The 25,509-nt window shown below is 42.1% G+C and overlaps 1 protein-coding gene across 1 annotated transcript in view; it reads right to left on the reverse strand.

Moving 5' to 3' along the window:
- The window catches only part of txnrd2.2 (thioredoxin reductase 2, tandem duplicate 2), a 69,262-nt gene that overhangs the window by 21,406 nt on the left and 22,347 nt on the right, over positions 1-25,509 (reverse strand). The window contains exons 9-11 of the mRNA XM_061907091.1: positions 17,402-17,421; positions 15,654-15,745; positions 15,393-15,567 (exon numbers count right to left, since the gene is read on the reverse strand). Of these exons, the coding sequence (XP_061763075.1) occupies positions 15,393-15,567; positions 15,654-15,745; positions 17,402-17,421 (287 nt within the window). The remainder of the gene's footprint in view (positions 1-15,392; positions 15,568-15,653; positions 15,746-17,401; positions 17,422-25,509) is intronic.

The following is a 25,509-nucleotide window of genomic DNA, read 5'->3' on the forward strand; positions in this document are numbered from 1 at the left end:
CAGTCTTTCACCAGAAAGGATGGGGCGAGGTACACCCCTTTGTCCACAACTGCGTGAGCAAATAGTCAGTTTAAGAACAACGTTTCTCAAAGTGCAATTGCAAGAAATTTAGGGATTTCAACATCTACGCTCCATAATATCATCAAAAGGTTCACAGAATCTGGAGAAATCACTCCACGTAAGCGGCATGGCCGGAAACCAACATTGAATGACCGTGACCTTCGATCCCTCAGACGGCACTGTATCAAAAACCGACATCAAACTCTAAAAGGATATCACCACATGGGCTCAGGAACACTGTCACTAAATACAGCTCGTCGCTACATCTGTAAGTGCAACGAAAAGCTCTACTATGCAAAGCCAAAGCCATTAATCAACAACATCCAGAAACGCCGCAGGCTTCTCTGGGCCCGAGATCATCTAAGATGGACTGATGCAAAGTGGAAAAATGTTCTGTGGTCTGACGAGTCCACATTTCAAATTGTTTTTGGAAATATTCGACATTGTGTCATCCGGACCAAAGGAGAAGCGAACCATCCAGACTGTTATCGACGCAAAGTTCAAAAGCCCGCATCTGTGATGGTATGGGGTTGCATTAGTGCCCAAGGCATGGGTAACTTACACATCTGTGAAGGCACCATTAATGCTGAAAGGTACATACAGGGTTTGGAACAACATTTACTGCCATTTAAGGGCCGTCTTTTTCATGGACGCCCCTGCTTATTTCAACAAGAAAATACGAAGCCACATTCAGCACATGTTACAACAGCGTGGCTTCGTAAAAAACAAGTGCCGGTACTTTCCTGGCCCGCCTGCAGTCCAGACCTGTCTCCCATGGAAAATGTGTGGCGCATTATGAAGTGTAAAATACGACAGCGGAGACCCCGGACTGTTGAACGACTGAAGCTCTACATAAAACAAGAATGGGAAAGAATTCCACTTTCAAAGCTTCAACAATTAGTTTCCTCAGCTCCCAAACGCTTATTGAGTGTTGTTAAAAGAAAAGGTGATGTAACACAGTGGTGAACATGCCCTTTCCCAACTACTTTGGCATCTGTTGCAGCCATGAAATTCTAAATTAATTATTATTTGCAAAAATTTAAACATTAAATATCTTGTCTTTGTAGCATATTCAACTGAATATGGGTTGAAAATTATTTGCAAATCATTGTATTCCGTTTATATTTACATCTAACACAATTTCCCAACTCATATGGAAACAGGGTTTGTATTTGTACCCTCTATTTCCTTGAATCTGCCCCATGATTATATTTATGCAGTTTTCAAATTCAGTGGGAAAGACTTTTCCACCTTCCACAGTGGGCCTTCCTGTCTGCAGCCCCACTCAGAAGTCACCACATTGTGTGGCGAGGACACAACAACGATAAGCGACCTGGTGAGAGTGCCTGCGCATGCGGACGCCAGGCCAGGCCACACACACGTACTGAACAATGCCTGTTGTGACATTTGAAGGAAGCTTCCAGACGGCTCAGCTAATGAGCCACAACAACCCTTTATCTGCAAAATCAAATGCAGCGCTTAACTGATCAATTAAAAAGAACAAAGACGCAGTGGAAACAGATATGTTTTGCTTGGATGGAGCCGTTTCTGCACCGTGCCAAAAAAAGATTTAAATCAAGACCTTAATACGCTTTGTAGCAGGCATTTCTTGCCCGTTCCGCTTATGTTTAGGGTCAAGGCAAGTCTAATATCTGACGACGGGCGTAAGAGGACTTCACTCTGGACTGGTGGGCAGTATTTAGGTTTAATTTAGTACAAAAAAAGCAGATAAACATGAAACATAACTGTAGTCATTTCAAATGCAAGGATGTGAGTATCCTTTGAGGAAACAAATGCAACATTTAAGAAAAAACGAGGAACGTTTCTACCAACACAAAGTGTTTCCAAGCAGACAATCAATGAATGAATGTTTGTTTATATAGCCCTAAATCACGAGTGTCTCAAAGGGCTGCACAAGCCACAGTGACAACCTCGGTTCAGAGAACACATAAGGCTAAGGAAAAACTCACAACCCAGAGGGATGTCAACATGAATGACTATGAGAAACCTTGGAGAGGACCGCGGATGTGGGTGACACCGCGCTCTCTAGTGGAGACCGGATGCAATGGACGTCGAGTGGGTCTAACATAATGTTGTGAAAGTCCAGTCCCTAGCGTATCTAACATAATGTTGTGAAAGTCCAGTCCATAGTGGATCTTACATAATAGTGAGAGTCCAGTCCATAGTGGGTCTAACATAATAGTGAGAGTCCAGTCCATAGTGGGTCTAACATAATAGTGAGAGTCCAGTCCATAGTGGATCGAACATAATAGTGAGAGTCCAGTCCATAGTGGATCGAACATAATAGTGAGAGTCCAGTCCATAGTGGATCTAACATAATAGTGAGAGTCCAGTCCATAGTGGATCGAACATAATAGTGAGAGTCCAGTCCTTAGTGGATCCGACATAATAGTGTGAGTCCAGTCCATAGTGGATCTGACATAATAGTGAGTCCAGTCCATAGTGGATCTAACATGATAGTGTGAGAGTCCAGTCCATAGTGGATCTAACATAATAGTGTGAGAGTCCAGTCCATAGTGGATCTAACATAATAGTGTGAGAGTCCAGTCCATAGTGGATCTAACATGATAGTGTGAGAGTCCAGTCCATAGTGGGTCTAACATAATGTTGTGAAAGTCCAGTCCATAGTGGATCTAACATAATGTTGTGAAAGTCCAGTCCATAGTGGGTCTAACATAATAGTGAGAGTCCAGTCCATAGTGGGTCTAACATAATAGTGAGAGTCCAGTCCATAGTGGATCGAACATAATAGTGAGAGTCCAGTCCATAGTGGATCTAACATAATAGTGAGAGTCCAGTCCATAGTGGATCGAACATAATAGTGAGAGTCCAGTCCATAGTGGATCTAACATAATAGTGAGAGTCCAGTCCATAGTGGATCGAACATAATAGTGAGAGTCCAGTCCTTAGTGGATCCGACATAATAGTGTGAGTCCAGTCCATAGTGGATCTGACATAATAGTGAGTCCAGTCCATAGTGGATCTAACATGATAGTGTGAGAGTCCAGTCCATAGTGGATCTAACATAATAGTGTGAGAGTCCAGTCCATAGTGGATCTAACATAATAGTGTGAGAGTCCAGTCCATAGTGGATCTAACATAATAGTGTGAGAGTCCAGTCCATAGTGGATCTAACATAATAGTGTGAGAGTCCAGTCCATAGTGGATCTAACATGATAGTGTGAGAGTCCAGTCCATAGTGGATCTAACATAATAGTGTGAGAGTCCAGTCCATAGTGGATCTAACATAATAGTGAGAGTCCAGTCTATAGTTGGTCTAACATAATAGTGTGAGAGTCCAGTCCATAGTGGATCTAACATAATAGTGTGAGAGTCCAGTCCATAGTGGATCCAACATAATATTGTGAAAGTCCAGTCCATAGTGGGTCTAACATAATAGTGAGAGTCCAGTCCATAGTGGATCTAACATAATAGTGAGAGTCCAGTCCATAGTGGATCGAACATAATAGTGAGAATCCAGTCTATAGTTGGTCTAACATAATAGTGTGAGAGTCCAGTCCATAGTGGATCCAACATAATATTGTGAAAGTCCAGTCCATAGTGGATCTAACATAATAGTGAGAGTCCAGTCCATAGTGGATCTAACATAATAGTGTGAAAGTCCAGTCCATAGTGGATCTAACGTAATAGTGTGAGAGTCCAGTCCATAGTGGATCTAACATAATAGTTAGAGAGTCCAGTCCATAGTGGATCTAACATAATAGTGTGAGTCCAGTCCATAGTGGATCTAACATAATAGTGGGAGTCCAGTCCATAGTGGATCTAACATAATATAGTGAGAGTCCAGTCCATAGTGGATTTAACATAATAGTGAGATCCAGTCCATAGTGGATCTAACATAATAGTGAGAGTCCAGTCCATAGTGGATCTAACATAATATTGTGAGAGTCCAGTCCATAGTGGATCTAACATAATAGTGAGATCCAGTCCATAGTGGATCTAACATAATAGTGAGAGTCCAGTCCATAGTGGATCTAACATAATATTGTGAGAGTCCAGTCCATAGTGGATCTAACATAATATTGTGAGAGTCCAGTCCATAGTGGATCTAACATAATATTGTGAGAGTCCAGTCCATAGTGGATCTAACATAATAGTGAGATCCAGTCCATAGTGGATCTAACATAATAGTGAGAGTCCAGTCCATAGTGGATCTAACATAATATTGTGAGAGTCCAGTCCATAGTGGATCTAACATAATAGTGAGATCCAGTCCATAGTGGATCTAACATAATAGTGGGATCCAGTCCATAGTGGATCTAACATAATAGTGAGAGTCCAGTCCATAGTGGATCCAACATGATAGTGTGAGAGTCCAGTCCATAGTGGATCTAACATAATAGTGAGAGTCCAGTCCACAGTGGATCTAACATAATAAAGAGAAACACAAAATAAATTGCTAAAAATAAAGACTACATTTCCTGCAATTGGATGCTTTTCTGCACAATATTTTACCTTTGGATTTATTCTTATCTACCAACCCCTTTTGGCTGTCTTTTCGACATTATTTCCGGGAAACTAGGATATTTTTTTAGGTCAAATAAAATAGATCACTTTGTTGTCCGGAATAAGTTGAATGTTTTGATGGTGGAGTTGTTGGAATTGGTTGAAAAATGTGAACCGTGAAACCGAAAGATCAAAAAGGGTGAAAATGGGGCTTTGGAGAACCAGGAATTTTTTTTTTTGCACCGGGAAATGTGCGAGTTTGAATTTCCAGACTGAGAGAGGCACCTGGGGATAGGTTTGGCCGTAGTGTGTGAATGTTGTCTGTCTATCTGTGTTGGCCCTGTGATGAGGTGGCGACTTGTCCAGGGTGTACCCCGCCTTCCGCCCGAATGCAGCTGAAATGGGCTCTAGCACCCGCTGTGACCCCCCTAAAAAAGGGACAAGTGGTAGAAAATGGATGGGTACAAATTGCGAAAGTTTGTTTTCAAAAGGAAGCATTTCCTGGAAAATTGGGACTTCAGGGAAATCAGAAAATTCTTGGAAAATTATTGAACGAGAGCCCGCAATTCCTGGATAGGGACGGCGTGGCGCAGTGGGAGAGTGGCCGTGCGCAACCCGAGGGTCCCTGGTTCAATCCCCACCTAGTACCAACCTCGACACTTCCGTTGTGTCCTGAGCAAGACACTTCACCCTTGCTCCTGATGGGTGCAGGTTGGCGCCTTGCATGGCAGCTCCCTCCATCAGTGTGCGAATGTGTGTGTGAATGGGTAAATGTGGAAGTAGAGTCAAAGCGCTTTGAGTACCTTGAAGGTAGAAAAGCGCTATACAAGTACAACCCATTTACCATTAGTATTATATATATGTATATATGTTTACTATATATATATAAAAAATCTTAGTAGATTACTTCGCCCTCTGGTGTCAGTCTGTCGTCATCTCCCTTGCAAACCATAACAGCCTCCTCCCATTGCCTAGTACACAACAACTTTTCCATTAAATTGAAGACCCTACATTAGCAAAATGAACACACATTGGAAAGCCTATTTTGGCAGGGCAGTACAACCCATTTATCGTTTATCATTTAACATTTTGAAGTTGGATCGGAGTAAATCAGATGAACGGGGGTGAAGTTCCTAATCCCACATACAAGTATACTAAGGGTTTCAAATAGCTCTCTGATTAGTCCCCGGCAGCAGGTGAAGTTGCTGAACACTAATCAGAGGCAGGTGAAACCAATTAGTATCCACGGTAACCAAAAACAAAACCAGAAGTGCACAAAACAGGAACTAAGGGAGTCCAAAACTAACAGAACATAACTAAACAAAACACGATCCGGCTACAGATCGTGACAAATTGTGAATTTGTTGGCTGGTTTGTCAATGAATCCTGTTTGCCCGCAATCATCCATCCATTTTCTACCGCTTATTCCCCTTTGGGGTTCGCGGTGCCCGCAATCAAAAGTATGTTTTTAATTGTATCCCTCTGTGCGATTGAGTTTGACACCTCTGCACTAACAGTACCAAGGACGGTCCAGCAACATTATCAGCATTTAAGTCTCACCTTAAAACTCATCTGTATACTCTAGCCTTTAAATAGACCTCTTTTTTAGACCAGTTGATCTGCCGCTTCTTTTCTTTCTCCTATGTCCCCCCCTCCCTTGTGGAGGGGGTCCGGTCCGATGACCATGGATGAAGTACTGGCTGTCCAGAGTCGAGACCCAGGATGGACCGCTAGTCGGGACCCAGGATGGACCGCTCGCCTGTATCGGTTGGGGACGTCTCTACGCTGCTGATCCGCTTGAGATGGTTTCCTGTGGACAGGACTCTCGCTGCTGTCTTGGATCCGCTTGAACTGAACTCTCGCGGCTGTGTTGGAGCCACTATGGATTGAACTTTCACAGTATCATGTTAGACCCGCTCGACATCCATTGCTTTCGGTCCCCTAGAGAGGGGGGGTTGCCCACATCTGAGGTCCTCTCCAAGGTTTCTCATAGTCAGCATTGTCACTGGCGTCCCACTGGATGTGAATTCTCTCTGCCCACTGGGTGTGAGTTTTCCTTGCCCTTTTGTGGGTTCTTCCGAGGATGTTGTAGTCGTAATGATTTGTGCAGTCCTTTGAGACATTTGTGATTTGGGGCTATATAAATAAACATTGATTGATTGATTGATCAATGAAACCGCTATTTACCAGATTTGATTGAATTCAATCCACCTTCTACTAAAACTAAACATTTTTAAGACTGGAGTTCTATTTTGACACTCTTCAGATCTTCACTACCAAGGATCTTTTGAGCGTTTTTGTTATCGTTAATTTAAAAAAAATAAAGCGTTTGAACTTCAGCTTGTCTGTACACAGCTTTAACTTTATCCATTCAAATAACATCCTTGAGTACCGTAGTGTCCATTGAGGCGGAAAAGTCATGTCCACTGTCTGCCTGTCCGCGGGAAGTGGAAATGTTCTGTTTCCTGGTGTATTTCTGCGGTCACACCTGGACGGGGCCTTTAATAACTCCACAGAGGCCCGGACCCCGCCTGGCCTGGAGTGTAAGGTCACAGTTAAGGGAAGTGGCCTCGTACTCACAACTCCTGCATGCAGGGATCAAAGAGCCAGAGCCGTGTTCTAACTGTTTTTCTCACTGATGAGAATGGGAACAAAAGCTTGGATGGACGGATCTAGAAATCGGACCTTTGGACTATTTGCAAGTTGGTAACATACAGAGTTACTGCATGAACAGATGTGTAGGAACATTCTACTGAATTGGAAATACAATTTAGAAATACAAATAATTGGAATATAAATGTATGTTTATTGAGCAAAGTGTCCTGCACAAAGATCTGATTGAAAAACTAAAGATCACTTAACCCATTTGACCCATTTCAGTTTTTGTGCTTATCAAAGTACTGGTTATCCTTTCATTTTCTTGCTGAAATTTGGTGACTTTTCCTCATCTAGGGTCATGAACTGGTGTGTAAAATCTGGACACTTTGTTGAGTAGTGGAATGTCTTGCAGAGTTTGTATACAAAGATGATGTTGCGGGTCATTTTGACCCGGACACTTTAATGTGGGTAACTAGCCAAAATAAACAAGTCTCTTTGATGTACTTTTTACTTTGATGTACAATTGTTTGTATTTTGATTGCCTCTGAGACCCAGAGCCAGGTGTGTGAAGAGAGGGAACTTTCTCAAACTTGTCCTTGTCACTGTTCTCATGTCATCTCTTTGACAAACTCACCAAAATTGAGCTCCAGAAGGATGAGATCTGAGGAGACAAGTTTCCTCTCTTCACACACCTGGCTCTGGGTCTCAGAGACAATCAAAATACAAACTATTGTACATCAAAGTAAAAAGTACATCAAGGAGACATGTTTATTTTTGGATCTGAACAGCTATTTACCCACATTAAAGCACCTGGGTCAAAATGACTCGCAACATCATCTTTTTATACAACCTCTGCACAAACATTCCATAAAAGACAAAGTGTCCAGATTTACACACCAGTTCATGACCCTAGATGAGGAAAAGTCACCAGATTTCAGCAAGAAAAAGAAAGGATAACCAGTACTTTGATCAACACGAAAACTAAAATGGGTCAAATTGACCCTTAACATAATACAATTGGAATAAAAAATGTATTGTATGTCTCTTTTCTAAATGTTTATACAACCTAAAATAAAATTGTTATTGGTTTAACCTGTTTTGAGTGCATTTACACAGTACGGGTCAAAAGGACCCGCAACATAATCAATGTCATTTTTTCCAACATAATACAGGGGTTAAACTACTTTGAACACTGGAAAAATAGCATTTGTTGAATGTTCTGGCTTCCTAAATGTAGACTTTCCCATAAAACGAAATCAGTTAAATCTTTTAAAAATGTATTTATTTTCATAGACAGATAGACAGTACTTTATTGCTTCCTTCAGGAGAGTTCCCTCAGAAAAATTAAAATTAATTGCTGTAATAGTGAACATTCATGCCTTGAATCACAAAACATTATCTCATTATTCATGTTTAAACGCAGATTAATTGCACACTTTATTTTGACCGCGTATGCTCCTTTATTTTGGTTACCAGAAAGGCGAAGTAGGTTGTTATACGGTCAGTGATCAGGTCACTGCGAAGATGAGTGAGGAGACTCCAACTGGTGTGCTCGCAGGCAAATTTCACTTAAAATGCACCCAGACGGGACTTAATATACAACTGTTTTGAGAAAATAAATAACTAATTCCAGAAAAACATTTTTTTAAATGATTCTGTATGACATAGAGCGTTTTCCGTTCGGGCTCCAGTTCGAGATGCTACCTCAGTAGAAGCATTTAAGTCTCACCTTAAAACTCATCTGTATACTCTAGCCTTTAAATAGACCTCCTTTTTAGACCAGTTGATCTGCCGCTTCTTTTCTTTTTTCTCCTATGTCCCCCCCTCCCTTGTGGAGGGGGTCCGGTCCGATGACCATGGATGAAGTACTGGCTGTCCAGAGTCGAGACCCAGGATGGGCCGCTCGTTGGGACCCAGGATGGACCGCTCGCCTGTGTATCGGTTGGGGACATCTCTACGCTGCTGATCCGCCTCCGCTTGGGATGGTTTCCTGTGGACGGGACTCTCGTTGCTGTCTTGGATCCGCTTGAACTGAACTCTCGCGGCTGTGTTGGAGCCACTATGGATTGAACTTTCACAGTATCATGTTAGACCCGCTCGACATCCATTGCTTTCGGTCCCCTAGAGGGGGGGGGGGTTGCCCACATCTGAGGTCCTCTCCAAGGTTTCTCATAGTCAGCATTGTCACTGGCGTCCCACTGGATGTGAATTCTCCCTGCCCACTGGGTGTGAGTTTTCCTTGCCCTTTTGTGGGTTCTTCCGAGGATGTTGTAGTCGTAATGATTTGTGCAGTCCTTTGAGACATTTGTGATTTGGGGCTATATAAATAAACATTGATTGATTGATTGATTAAGGCCATATCACCCAGCCTTATATTTTTTTTTTTGTTGAATCACTACCATACATACTAATATTTGACTATATTTCATGTATTTGCTTGAATAAGCTTCTCCTTAAATAGGCCTTCATGAACCGTGCGTTGTGAACATGGCACAGTCTGGCTTGAGAAAGGCAAAGCAAGGTGAAGAAAATCGTCTTAAATATATCAAATCTCGGTGCATTGTGAAACATGTCGTTCATCTTCGTGACTCTTTTTGGGCAATAAGCAATCCTTGATTTTGCAGTGTTTAAAACTCAGACAAAAGCCGAAAATAAATGTGTTGACAGCATTTCAGGGATGTGACAATGCTCGGTGTTTTCAACACTGATGCAAATATTGGCACCAACAGTCTCACGCTAAGACGATGTGGGAATTCAGTCGCAGGAGGAAATGGCAAACGTCATTTCAGCTGTAGGGTCACGCACATCCTTGTTGCTGTCACACGCGTAAGCACAGGCATTTTTTTCCCTCCATACGCAAACACAGAAACAAAACTGGAAAAGCATTGGGAGTTATAAGGAAAATCTCAATTAAGTGGTGACTACGCCCTGATTGGATATTGTGTGTGCCTCTGTTGTTCTTCACCAGGCTTTCAGAGGAAGATGTGAAATGGTACAAACCTCGTTTCCATATGAGTTGGGAAATTGTGTTTGATGTAAATATAAACGGAATACAATGATTTGCTAATCCTTTTCAACCCATATTCAGTTGAATGCACTACAAAGACAAGATATTTGATGTTTCAACTCATAAACTTTTTTTTTTTGCAAATAATAATTAACTTACAATTTCATGGCTGCAACACGTGCCAAAGTAGTTGGGAAAGGGCATGTTCACCACTGTGTTACATCACCTTTTCTTTTCACAACAATCAATAAGCGTTTGGGAACTGAGGAAACTAATTGTTGAAGCTTTGAAAGTGGAATTCTTTCCCATTCTTGTTTTATGTAGAGCTTCAGTCGTTCAACAGTCCGGGGTCTCCGCTGTCGTATTTTACGCTTCATAAAGCGCCAAACATTTTCCATGGGAGACAGGTCTGGACTGCAGGCGGGCCAGGAAAGTACCCGCACTCTTTTTTTTACGAAGCCACGCTGTTGTAACACATGCTGAATGTGGCTTGGCATTGTTCTTGCTGAAATAAGCAGGGGCGTCCATAAAAAAAGACGGCGCTTGGATGGCAGCATATGTTGTTCCAAAACCTGTATGTACCTTTCAGCATTAATGGTGCCTTCACAGATGTGTAAGTTACCCATGCCTTGGGCACTAATGCACCCCCATACCATCACAGATGCTGGCTTTTCAACTTTGCGTCGATAACAGTCTGGATGGTTCGCTTCCCCTTTGGTCCGGATGACACGATGTCGAATATTTCCAAAAACAATTTGAAATGTGGACTCCTCGGACCACAGAACACTTTTCCACTTTGCATCAGTTTATCTTAGATGATCTCGGGCCCAGAGAAGCCGGCGGTGTTTCTGGATGTTGTTGTTGAATGACTTTCGCTTTGCATAGTAGAGCTTTAACTTGCACTTACAGACGTAGTGAAGAACTGTATTTAGTGACAGTGGTTTTCTGAAGTGTTCCTGAGCCCATGTGGTGATATCCTTTAGAGATTGATGTCGGTTTTTGATACAGTGCCGTCTGAGGGATGGAAGGTCACGGTCATTCAATGTTGGTTTCCGGCCATGTCGCTTACGTGGAGTGATTTCTCCAGATTCTCTGAACATTTTGATGATATTATGGAGCGTAGATGTTGAAATCCCTAAATTTCTTGCAATTGCACTTTGAGAAACGTTGTTCTTAAACTGTTTGACTATTTGCTCACGCAGTTGTGGACAAAGGGGTGTACCTCGCCCGATCCTTTCTTGTGAAAGACTGAGCCCTTTTTGGGAAGCTGTTTTTAAACCCAAACAGGGTATAAAATCAGGGTTCCCAATTAGCCTGCAAACCTGTGGGATGTTCCAAATCAGTGTTTGATGAGCATTAATCAACTTTATCAGTATCTATTGCCACTTTTCCAAACTTCTTTGTCACGTGTTGTTGGCATCAAATTCTAAAATTAATGATTATTCGCAAAAAAAAAAAAGTGTTGATCAGTTTGAACATCAAATATGTTGTCTTTGTAGCATATTCAACTGAATATGGGTTGAAAATGATTCACAAATCATTGTAGTCCGTTTATATTTACATCTAACACAATTTCCCAACTCGTATGGAAACGGGGTTTGTAGATACAAAAATAAAGGAGAGAAATGGATTAGACAGGTTGGCACTGTAGCACTGGCACACAAAAAAAAAGCGGCCGGCAGGGTTAGAAGTGACAGATGCAGGTTGGTATTAACAGGAAGAGCCAGGGAGGGAGAACAAAGAGGGGAATAAAGTGACCCTATGTTTGGGTGCATCCTGCCCGCTCTGGCCCCTCTCCACCCAGAAAGCCGGTGAGCTATTGCTAGGTGATTAACATTTCCCCCGGCCATCTCCATCACTCAGGCTTTATTACTTTGTTTTCAACCTTGATTCCTATGCTATCTGCTGACAGTGCACTCTGGTGAGGATGACAATGAAGATGGACGACTGCAACAGGGGGGGGGGGTTGATCTTTTAGATGGTTGTGTTAGTAGATCACAGGAAAATAACAAGATGGCCCGTGACATCCACTGCTCCACAAATGTTAGGGAGATATTCTGTTTCCGGGTGAAATTTTTAAACGTCAAGCCCCTCCCGACCAATTTTAAATATTATTTTTTAACTATGGTAAGGGTAATAATATACACCAGACTTGGGCAAATTAAGGCCCGGGGGCCACATGTGGCCCGTTGAGCTTTTCAATCTGGCCCGCCGGGCATTCCCGAATAATTTTTTTTTTAGATCTTTAAGATGGAACATGTAGCTGCCATTATGACGTGCACTCATGTTTTCTAATGACCGTAAGTCTTCAACTATACAAAGTATTTAAATAGTTGGAATCTGCGCCTATGGATGATATTATACTACCGTATTTTTCAGACTATAAGTCGCAGTTTTTTTCATAGCTTGGCTGGGGGAGCAACTTATACTCAGGAGCGACTTATGTGTGAAATTATTAACACATTACCGTAAAATATCAAATAATATGATTTAGCTCAATCACGTAAGACACTAGACGTATAAGATTTCATCGGAATTAGGAGTGATGGATTGTTTGGTAAACATATAGCATGTTCTATATGTTATAGTTATTTGAATGACTCTTACCATAATATGTTAGGTTAACATAGCAGTTGGTTATTTATGCCTCATATAACGTACACTTATTCAGCCTGTTGTTCACTATTCTTTATTTATTTTAAATTGCCTTTTAAATGTCTATTCTTGGTGTTGGGTTTTATCAAATAAATGTCCCCAAAAAATGCGACTTATACTCCAGTGCGACTTATATATGCTTTTCCCTTCTTTATTAAGCATATTCGGCAGGTGCGACTTATACTCCGGAGCGACTTATACTCTGAAAAATACGGTAGTTACTATGGTCAAAAAATAAATTTCCCCAAAAAATGCGACTTATACTCCGGTGCGACTTATATATGTTTTTCCCTTCTTTATTAAGCATTTTCGGCAGGTGCGGCTTATACTCTTAAAAATACGGTAGTTGCTATGGTCAAAAAATAAATTTCCCCAAAAAATGTGACTTATACTCCAGTGCGACGTATATATGTTTTTCCCTTCTTTATTAAGCATTTTCGGCAGGTGCGACTTATACTCCGGAGCGACTTATACTCTGAAAAATGCGGTAGTTACTATGGTCAAAAAATAAATTTCCCCAAAAAATGCGACTTATACTCCGGTGCGACTTATATATGTTTTTCCCTTCTTTATTAAGCATTTTCGGCAGGTGCGGCTTATACTCTTAAAAATACGGTAGTTGCTATGGTCAAAAAATAAATTTCCCCAAAAAATGTGACTTATACTCCAGTGCGACGTATATATGTTTTTCCCTTCTTTATTAAGCATTTTCGGCAGGTGCGACTTATACTCCGGAGCGACTTATACTCTGAAAAATACGGTGGTTACTATGGTCAAAAAATAAATTTCCCCAGAAAATGCGACTTATACTCCAGTGCGACTTATATATGCTTTTCCCTTCTTTATTAAGCATTTTCGGCAGGTGCGACTTATACTCCGGAGCGACTTATACTCTGAAAAATGCGGTAATTACTATGGTCAAAAAATAAATTTCCCCCAAAAAAGCGACTTATACTCCAGTGCAACTTATATATGTTTTTCCCTTCTTTATTAAGCATTTTCGGCAGGTGCGGCTTATACGCCGGAGCGACTTATACTCTGAAAAATACGGTAGTTACTATGGTCAAAAAATAAATTTCCCCAAAAAATGCGACTTATACTCCAGTGCGACTTATATATGCTTTTCCCTTCTTTATCGGGCATTTTCGGCAGGTGCGACTTATACTCCGGAGCGACTTATACTCTGAAAAATACGGTAGTTGCTATGGTCAAAAAAAAAAATTCCCCAAAAAATGCGACTTATACTCCAGTGCGACTTATGTATGTTTTTCCCTTCTTTATTAAGCATTTTCGGCAGGTGCGACTTATACTCCGGAGCGACTTATACTCTGAAAAATACGGTGGTTACTATGGTCAAAAAATCAATTTCCCCAAAAAATGTGACTTATACTCCAGTGCGACTTATATATGTTTTTCCCTTCTTTATTAAGCATTTTCGGCAGGTGCGACTTATACTCCGGAGCGACTTATACTCTGAAAAGTACGGTAGTTACTATGGTCAAAAAATAAATTTCCCCCAAAAATGCGACTTATACTCCGGTGCGACTTATATATGCTTTTCCCTTCTTTATTAAGCATTTTCGGCGGGTGCGACTTATACTCCGGAGCGACTTATACTCTGAAGAATACGGTAGTTACTATGGTCAAAAAATAAATTTCCCCAAAAAAATGCGACTTATACTCCAGTGCGACTTATATATGTTTTTCCCTTCTTTGTTAAGCATTTTCGGCAGGCGCGACTTATACTCCGGAGCGACTTATACTCTGAAAAATACGGTAGTTACTATGGTCAAAAAATAAATTTCCACAAAAAATGTGACTTATACTCCAGTGCGACATCTATATGTTTTTTTCCTTCTTAATTTAACATGCCTCAAAACAGCAGCTTGGAATTCAGGACATGCTCTCCCTGAGAGAACATGAGGAGGTTGAGATGGGCGGGGGGTCTATAATGTAGCGTCCCGGAAGAGTTAGTGCTGCAAGGGCTTCTGGGTATTTGTTCTGTTGTGTTTATGTTGTGTTACGGTGCAGATGTTCTCCCGAAATGTGTTTGTCATTCTTGTTTGGTGTGGGTTCACAGTGTGGCGCATATTTGTAAAAATGTTAAAGTTGTTTATACGGCCACCCTCAGTGTGACCTGTATGGCTGTTGACCAAGTTTGCCTTGCATTCACTTGTGTGTGTGAAAAGCCGTAGATATTTTGTGATTGCAAATGCAGTGCCTTAAAGGCACGCCCCCAATATTGTTGTCTGGGTGGAAATCGGGAGAATGGTTGCCCCGGGAGATCTTCAGGAGGGTCACTGAAATTGGGGAGTCTCCTCGGAAAATGGGGAGGGTTGGCAAGTATGACTGGGAGACGCAACTGCTCGGTACTTCTCCCTAGGTCCGTGTACCAGTCCGTACAGCGGCGTTTTAAAAAGTCATACATTTTACTTTTTGAAACCGATACCAATAATTTCCGATATTACATTTTAAAGCATTCATTGGCCGATAATATCGGCAGTCCGATACTATCGGCCATCTCTAACAAAACACCCTATTTTGATTGATCCATGTGTAGGACTACGTCCACACACACACTTACCGATTGCCCACAACACGGTATCATAGGTGTCCTTGTGTGTGTTGCCTGTCAGGATATCACTCCAGGTTACTTGCAGGACTCCTGTTGGGAGTTTTTCCACACTGGTGGGGACACACTTCCATGCAAACTTTGTTCCATAGGACTCCATGTAGTCTGTCACCAATCCTGCCATTTGCTGTTAAAACCCCAAAACAATGCAATTGCGCAATATATTATTATTATGATGGCATCAAGAATAGTTGATTACAGAAGAAGCAGTACCTGATCAAAACCCCGGAGGGCGATGCTGCGGACCATCACGGTGGTGTCCAAGCCGATGCCTGTGAGGAAGCCTGCACACTCAAGAGCCACATCTGAGCAACATCAGGTTAGGGATTGCTGTGTTTATCATGAATAAATGAATTAATACCTTAAATAATGCGGACTTAGTAGTCCCGCATACTAAAGTGGCAACCTAAAAGACACAGTAAAACAGTAGCAAACTAAAAAAGCACTCAGTGGTACACTGTATTTGGAAACATGTCACTTTGTTTGTTTTGCAATAGTTTCACATATGGGAAGCATGTGTGTTTTACCTTGCACACAAAACTAAAAGGCTCTCCCATATGGCACACTGACCTTAAAACAAACACCACGAGGCATTCATGCTACGCTGGCCTGACATCAAGTGGTAAATTTAAGTCAAGTTTACAACTTTGCAGTTTCTCAACTGACTACAGTGGGGCAAAAAAGTATTTAGTCAGCCACCGATTGTGCAAGTTCTCCCAGTTAAAATGCTGACAGAGGTCTGTAATTTTCACCATTCTGTCTCTCACTTCAACTGTGAGAGACAGAATGTGAAAAAAAATCCAGGAATTCACATTGTAGGAATTTTAAAGAATTTATTTGTAAATTATGGTGGAAAATAAGTGTTTGGTCAACCATTCAAAGCTCTCACTGATGGAAGGAGGTTTTGGCTCAAAATCTCACGATACATGGCCCCATTCATTCTTTCCTTAACACGGATCAATGGTCCTGTCCCCTTAGCAGAAAAACAGCCCCAAAGCATGATGTTTCCACCCCCATACTTCACAGTAGGTATGGTGTTCTTGGGATTCAACTCAGTATTCTTCTTCCTCCAAACACGACGAGTTGAGTTTATACCAAAAAGTTCTATTTTGGTTTCATCTGACCACATGACATTCTCCAAATCTTCTGCTGTATCATCTCTCTGGCAAACTACAGACGGGCCTGGACATGCACTGGCTTAAGCAGGGGGACACATCTGGCACTGCAGGATTTCATTACCTGTAGGCGTAGTGTGTTACTGATGGTAACCTTTGTTACTTTGGTCCCAGCTTTCTGCAGGTCATTCACCAGGTCCCGCCGTGTGGTTCTGGGATTTTTTGCTCACCGCTCTCATGATCATTTTGACCCCATGGGATGAGATCTTGCGTGGAGCCCCAGATCGAGGGAGATTATCCGTGGTCTTGTACGTCTTCCATTTTCTGATAATTGCTCCCACAGTTGATTTTTTCACACCAAGCTGCTTGCCTATTGTAGATTCACTCTTCCCAGTCTGGTGCAGGTCAAAAATTATTTTCCTGGTGTCCTCCGACAGCTCTTTGGTCTTGGCCATGGTGGAGTTTGGAGTCTGACTGTTTGAGGTTGTGGACAGGTGTCTTTTATACGGATAACGAGTTCAAACAAGTGCCAATAATACAGGTAACGAGTGGAGGACAGAAGAGCTTCTTAAAGAAGAAGTTACGGGTCTGTTTGAAGTGACCAAATACTTATTTTCCACCATAATTTACAAATAAATTCTTTAAAATTTCTACAATGTGATATTCCTGGATTTTTTTCACATTCTGTCTCTCACAGTTGAAGTGTACCTATGATGAAAATTACAGACCTCTGTCATCATTTTAAGTGGGCGAACTTGCACAATCGGTGGCTGACTAAATCCTTTTTTGCCCCACTGTACCAGTCATTTATTCATGTGCTACAGTAGTTGGCGGATAAAAGGATACAACTCGCTCCAACCACAAGCCTGTAAAACACAAAAATATCATTATGATTATGACAATCCTACGAGACGAGAAACATGTGGATGCCATTCACGGTATATTGCATAGAGCGGCGTTTTTCAACCACTGTGCCGCGGCACACCAGTGTGCCGTGAGATACAGTCTGGTGTGATGTGGGAGATTATCTAATTTAACCTATCAGGGGTAAAAATATTTTTTCAAGCAAATCAGTAATTATAATTTGCTAATAAAGTGCCGTTGTTGACTAAATGGTCCCTAGTGTGTGAATGTTGTCTGTCTATCTATGTTGGCCCTGCGATGAGATGGCGACTTGTCCAGGGTGTACGCCGCCTTCTGCTCGAATGCGGCTGAGATAGGCTCCAGCAACCCCGAACAGGACAAGCGGTAGCAAATGGATGGATGGATGGACGAATGGATGTTGAGTGTCGGTGCTTTCTAGAGCTCGGCAGAGTAACCGTGTAATACTCTTTCATGTCAGTAGGTGGCAGCAGGTAGCTAATTGGTTTGTAGATGACGGAAAGAGCGGTAGGCAGGGTGCAGGTAAAAAGGTGTCTAATGCTTAAACAAAAAAAAACAAACAAAAGGTGAGTGCCCCTAAGATCGATCAATCAATCAATCAATGTTTACTTATATAGCCCTAAATCACTAGTGTCTCAAAGGGCTGCACAAAACCACAACACAAACCACTACGACATCCTTAGGGAAGGCTACGTAGAACAAAACTACAACTGAATTGGCTTCAAAGTAAACAAATACAGAATGCTGGACGACAGCAAAGACTTACTGTGGAGCAAAGACAATGTACATCCCAAAAAGACATGACAATCGACAATGCACCCACAAAGAAGGATGAAAATTGCTTAAACAAAGCAGATGAAGGAAAATAGCGCTCAAAGGAAGACATTAAACCGTCAAAAAAAAGAGGAAAAGCCACCAAAGTAGGAGCGCAAGGCAAGAACTAAAACAAGACACACAGGAAATCACCCGAAAAGTCCAAATAAGTCAGGGCTTGACAGTACACCTACTTTGAGACAAGAGCTATATTGATGCATGTTTGGTTATGCTTTAAAGGGGAACATTATCACAATTTCAAAAGGGTTAAAAACAATAAAAATCAGTTCCCAGTGGCTTGTTGTATTTTTGTAAGTTTTTTTCAAAATTTTACCGGTCACGGAAAATCCCTAAATAAAGCTTTAAAGTGCTTGATTTTCGCTATTTGCGATACGACTATCCATTTCCCTGTGACGTCACACAGTGCTGCCAATGTAAACAAACAATGGGAATACCACAGCAAGATATAGTGTCATTAGCTCGGATTCAAACTCGGATTTCAGCAATTTATGCGATTCAACAGATTACGCATGTATTGAAACAGATGGTTGGAGTATGAAAATATCGAACAAGAAACTGAAGCTATTGAGCGAATAGCTATTGACGCTATTCATAGCCATAGCATGGCCGAATAGCTGCGTTAGCATCGCCGGCAAAATGTGCGGACCAAACGATCAGGACTTTCGCATCTTGTGACACTGGAGCAATTTAAGTCCGTCGATTGGTAAGTGTTTGTTTCGCATTAAATGTGGGTGGAAGGAAACGTAATATAGTTGCAAATGCATCTACAGGTTATCCATACATCTCTGTACCATGTCTGCTTTAGCACCGCCGGTAAATAGCATGTTAGCATCGATTAGCGTAGCATGTTGGCATCGATTAGCTGGCAGTCAACATCAACAAAACTCACCTTTGTGGTTTCATTGACTATCGTTGCAAATGCATCTGCAGGTTATCCATACATCTCTGTGCCATGTCTGCTTTAGCACCGCCGGTAAATAGCATGTTAGCATCGATTAGCGTAGCATGTTAACATCGATTAGCTGGCAGTCAACATCAACAAAACTCACCTTTGTGATTTCGTTGACTATCGTTGCAAATGCATCTACAGGTTATCCATACATCTCTGTGCCATGTCTGCTTTAGCACCGCCGGTAAATAGCATGTTAGCATCGATTAGCGTAGCATGTTAGCATCGATTAGCTGGCAGTCAACATCAACAAAACTCACCTTTGTGGTTTCATTGACTATCGTTGCAAATGCATCTGCAGGTTATCCATACATCTCTGTGCCATGTCTGCTTTAGCACCGCCGGTAAATAGCATGTTAGCATCGATTAGCGTAGCATGTTAACATCGATTAGCTGGCAGTCAACATCAACAAAACTCACCTTTGTGATTTCGTTGACTATCGTTGCAAATGCATCTGCAGGTTATCCATACATCTCTGTGCCATGTCTGCCTTAGCATCGCCGGTCAAATGTGGAGACACTCTGGCACATTCAATGGGGGTCTGGCGGCAGACACTTTGGCATCTCCGGGCCAGTGGTGCAACTTGAATCCCTCCCTGTTAGTGTTGTTACACCCTCCGACAACACACCGACGAGGCATGATGTCTCCAAGGTTCCAAAAAATAGTCAAAAAAACGGAAAATAACAGAGCTGAGACCCGGTGTTTGTAATGTGTTGAAAATGAAAATGGTGGGTGTGTTACCTCGGCGACGTCACATTCTGACGTCATCGCCTCCAGCGCGATAAACAGAAAGGCGTTTAATTCGCCAAAATTCACCCATTTAGAGTTCGGAAATCGGTTAAAAAAATAGATGGTCTTTTTTCTGCACCATCAAGGTATATATTGACGCTTACATAGGTCTGCTGATAATGTTCCCCTTTAAAGTCATATCCAACAATTGCCACAACGACTTTTTACTGTCAACTGAGTTTAGTTTTTTTAATTATTTCTTCTGGTGGTGTGCCTCCACATTGGGATATTGCTCGAGTGTACTTAATGTTGTGTGTGTGGTCCAGGTGAATAACACGTCTAATACAACCCTAAGATCCCTGGCTATGAGGAGGGCTAATTGCCACCATTTAAACTAATCCCTGCAGATGGGGAATGTCATGTTCAGGGCTCAAGTCTACATTTAAGACTACTGAGTGAAGCCAATCGCCCTCGTGCAGGAGGCCCCACTCTCACTTTGTTTTAACCTCCTACCTCCAGACGGCATGTACCTGACAGCTCAGAGTGCCTGTGGCAAATACTGCCCTTGTCCATGTTAACACCAACTCCTAAAAAAAAAAAATCCCAATGCCCCTTGTCCCTGTGTCTGGGTAATGCACAGGTGCACTTATCACTATTGTGAGAGGCTTAAAGGAGATCAAGTAAAGAGCGTCAGCAGGATTCTACACTTTCATCAACTGGGGAAAATGTCTCGTTTCACCCTACGCCTTCAGCCTGACTAGATGTCACACTGTCTCAAAGGCAGTACAGTTGTTCAACTACTCGTGACCCCATCACCTTTTTACAGGAATGGTGACATGCACGGGCAGCCAGCTTTGAGAAGATGCCATGTTGAAATAATTGCACTGCATTTACAGATGACATGGATACAATGTAATTAATGTATGAAACCAGTCAATGACAGCAGAAAAGAATGAACTTCATTTTTTGATTATTGCATCTACATCCAGAAACAATTGCTGGTAACATTTACCAGAATCTAGCTTCTCTATATAAGGGATATTTTTGACACAATTACCATCTATCCATCTTCTTCTTATCTGAGGTAGGGTCAAGGGGGCAGCAGCCTAAACAGGGAAACCCAGACTTCCCTCTCCCCAGCCACTTCGTCCAGCTCTTCCCGGGGGATCCCAAGGCGTTCCCAGACCAGCCGGGAGACATAGTCTTCCCAACGTGCCTAGGGTCTTCCCAGACTTGCCCGACTTGCCCGAAACACCTCCGTAGGGAGGTTCGGGTGGCATCCTGACCAGATGCCTGAACCACCCTCATCTGGCTCCTCTCCATGTGGAGGAGCAGTGGCTTTACTTTGAGCTTCTCACCCTATCTCTAAGGGAGAGCCCCAAACTCCTTTGGGCGTGATCTTGTCCTTTCGGTCATAACCCAAAGCTCATGACCGTAGGTCAGGATGGGAAAGTAGATCGATCGGTAAATTGAGAGCTTTGCTTTCCGGCTCAGCTCCTTCTTCACCACAACGGATCGATACAGCGTCCGAATTACTGGAGACGCCTGTCCACCTCACCATCCAGTCTTCCCTCACTCGTGAACAAGACTCCGTGGTACTTTAACACCTCCACTTCGGGCAAGATCTCCTCCCCACCCGGATATGGCATTCCACCCTTTTCCGGGCGCAAACCATGGACTCGGACTTGGAGGTGCTGATTCTCATCCCAGCCCCTTCACACTCGGCTGTGAACCGATCCAGTGAGAGCTGAAGATCCTGGCCAGATGAAGCCATCGAGACCACATTATCTTCAAAAAGCAGAGACCTAATCCTGCAGCCACCAAACCAGAAACCCTCAACGTCCTGACTGCTCCGAGAAATTCTGTCCATAAAAGTTATGAACAGAATCACACAATTACCATGGTGGAGTATTTAAGAAAATATATTTAAGTAAAGAAAAACAGATTGAATAATAGTGTGTATATATCATTCGGTGGGAAGGGGGTTAGTGCGTCTGCCTCACAATACGAAGTTCCTGCAGTCCTGGGTTCAAATCCAGGCTCGGGATCTTTCTGTGTGGAGTTTGCATGTTCTCCCCGTGAATGCGTGGGTTCCCTCCGGGTACTCCGACTTCCTCCCACCTCCAAAGACATGCACCTGGGGATAGGCCCCTCCCACCTCCAAAGACATGCACCTGGGGATAGGCCCCTCCCACCTCCAAAGACATGCACCTGGGGATATGCCCCTCCCACCTCCAAAGACATGCACCTGGGGATAGGCCCCTCCCACCTCCAAAGACATGCACCTGGGGATAGGCCCCTCCCACCTCCAAAGACATGCACCTGGGGATAGGCCCCTCCACCTCCAAAGACATGCACCTGGGGATAGGTTGATTGGCAACACTAAATCGGCCCTAGTGTGTGAATGTGAGTGTGAATGTTGTCTGTCTATCTGTGTTGGCCTTGTGATGAAGTGGCGACTTGTCCAGGGTGTACCCCGCCTTCCGCCCGATTGCAGCTGAGATAGGCGCCAGCGCCCCCCGCGAGCCCAAAAGGGAATAAGCGGTATAAAATGGATGGATGGACAACAAAAGCCACCTTACTAGTTCTTTCTGCCAACCAGAACTCTTAAGAAGCCTCAATAATGACTAAAACTTATTTTTGGATACTTATTTGCCTTCGTGCTAACTAGTTACTACATCCAGTGTGTTACAAAATGTGGACTGCAGTCGAGCTTTGATTTGTATATCCAGTGCATTTAGTGTGACTTGTACATACACACTAAATTATTTAAATATGGTTCGGTTTGATTGCCATTATTTTAATGTTCCAGTTAGGGCTTGCGGGTTTGTCTCTTTGCAGTATAGAAAATGACTATATTGTGATATTCGAGTATATGTTGTCACGCAGTTTCTTTAAGCTGCTGGCATTACAATACAGCAGGGGTCACCAACCTTTATGAAACCAAGAGCTACTTCTTGGGTACTGATTAATGCCAAGGGCTACCAGTTTGATACACACTTAAATACATTGCCAGAAATAGCCATTTTGCTCAATTTACCTTTAATAAATAAATCAATATATATATATTAAAAAAAATGGGTATTTCGGTCTGTCATTCCATTGTACATTTTTTTGTCCTTTTACGGAAGGTTTTTTTGTAGAGAATAAATGATGAAAAAAACACCTAATTGAACGGTTTAAAAGGGGACAAAACAGAAAAAAAATGAAAATCTAATTTTGAAACATAGTTTATCTTAGATTTGACTCTCTAAAATTCAAAATTCACCCGAAAAAAAGAAGAAAAAAAACTAGCTAATACGAATCTTTTTGAAAAAATAAAAAAAATAATTTATGGAACATCATGAGTAATTTTTCCTGATTAAGATTAATTTTGTAATTTTGATGACATGTTTTAAATAGGTTAAAATCCAATCTGCAATTTGTTAGAATATATAAAAAATTGGACCAAGCTATATTTCTAACAAAGACAAATCATTATTTCTTTCAGATTTTCCAGAACAAAATTTTTAAAAAGAAATTCAAAAGACTTTGAAATCATATTTAAATTTGATTCTAAAGATTTTCTAGATTTGCCAGAATAATTATTTTGAATTTTAATCATAATAAGTTTGAAGAAATATTTCACAAATATTCTTCTTCGAAAAAACAGAAGCTAAAATGAAGAATTAAATTAAAATGTATTATTCTTTGCAATAAAAAAAATTAAATGTACTTGAACATGGATTAAAATTGCCAGGAAAGCAGAGGAAGGAATTTAAAAGGTAAAAAGGTATATGTGTTTAAAAATCCTAAAATCATTTTTAAGGTTGTATTTTTTCTCTAAAGTTGTCTTTCTGAAAGTTATAAGAAGCCAAGTAAATGGATTTATTTAAACAAGTCTAGACCAAGTCTTTAAAATAGTTTCTTGGATTTTCAAATTCTATTTGAGTTGTGTCTCTCTTAGAATTAAAAATGTCGAGCAAAGCTAGACCAGCTTGCTAGTAAATAAATACAATTTTAAAAATAGAGGCAGCTCACTGGTAAGTGCTGCTATTTGAGCTATTTTTTAGAACAGGCCAGCGGGCGACTCATCTGGTCCTTACGGGCGACCTGGTGCCCACGGGCACTGCGTTGGTGACCCCTGTACTACAGGCTCGTCCCACTCTTTCTTGTCTCCCCTTCTCACAGACAGCAAACACACCTTCTTACATACGTCACGTACTTTCAGCAAATCTATTTTTTTTCTATTTATCTCAAATCAATTGTATTTTTTGATTAGATAAAATTTTTTATTTATTTATTTATTTATTTTTTCCTCTTTTCTTGAACTCCTCCACTTGGGGCAGGGTCTCCTTCCCAACCCGGATATGGCACTCCACCCTTTTCCGGGAGAGAACCATGGACTCGGATTTGGAGTTGCTGATTCTCATTCCGGCCGCTTCACACTCGGCTGCGAACCGATCCAGTGAGAGCTGAAGATCCCGGCCAGATGAAGCCAACAGGACCACATCGTCTGCCCCAAGTGGAGGAGTTCAAGTACCTAGGAGTCTTGTTCACGAGTGGGGGAAGAGTGGATGGTGAGATCGACAGGCGGATCGGTGCGGCGTCTTCAGTAATGCGGACGTTGTACCGATCTGTTGTGGTGAAGAAGGAGCTGAGCCGGAAGGCAAAGCTCTCAATTTACCAGTCGATCTACGTTCCCATCCTCACCTATGGTCATGAGCTTTGGGTCATGACCGAAAGGATAAGATCACGGGTACAAGCGGCCGAAATGAGTTTCCAGGTCTCTCCCTTAGAGATAGGGTGAGAAGCTCTGCCATCCGGGAGGAACTCAAAGTAAAGCCACTGCTCCTCCACATGGAGAGGAGCCAGATGAGGTGGTTCGGGCATCTGGTCAGGATGCCACCCGAACGCCTCCCGAGGGAGATGTTGAGGGCACGTCCAACCGGTAGGAGGCCACGGGGAAGACCCAGGACACGTTGGGAAGACTATGTCTCCCGGCTGGCCTGGGAACGCCTCGGGATCCCCCGGGAAGAGCTAGACAAAGTGGCTGGGGAGAGGGAAGTCTGGGCTTCCCTGCTTAGGCTGCTGCCCCCGCGTCCCGACCTCGGATAAGCGGAAAAAGATGGATGGATGGATTAGATAAAATTACACAAATTGATCTCCATAAACATATTATTGGCCCAGATGGTGACACAAATAAATATGAAAGAGGGAAAGAAGTAAGAAATGAATAAAAGTTCAACCCTATACGTGAAGTTGACAAAATTAGCAACTAAATGAATAGTAGTAGTTAGATATTTGCAGCACCTTAAAATTATTCTAAATTGCAGTTTTATGTTCATTTACAAAAAACAGTCAAGTTTGTAAGGTGATTACTTTAGTGTCCTGGTCAAATTCTAGAGCACAATCAGTCTTAACGACATGTACTCAGTGTTTTCTACTGCAGAGCAGGATGTATGGCAGTAGCTTCAGGCCCGGGGCCAGAGATGTCACTCAGTTGTATACACGCTCCAAGGCCTATTAGACATCCATCATTCACCTTCCCCTTACCTCCACCAACCCTGACCTCACCTG

This window comes from Nerophis ophidion, linkage group LG07 (assembly GCF_033978795.1).
Source record: "Nerophis ophidion isolate RoL-2023_Sa linkage group LG07, RoL_Noph_v1.0, whole genome shotgun sequence".
Lineage (NCBI taxonomy): Eukaryota > Metazoa > Chordata > Actinopteri > Syngnathiformes > Syngnathidae > Nerophis > Nerophis ophidion.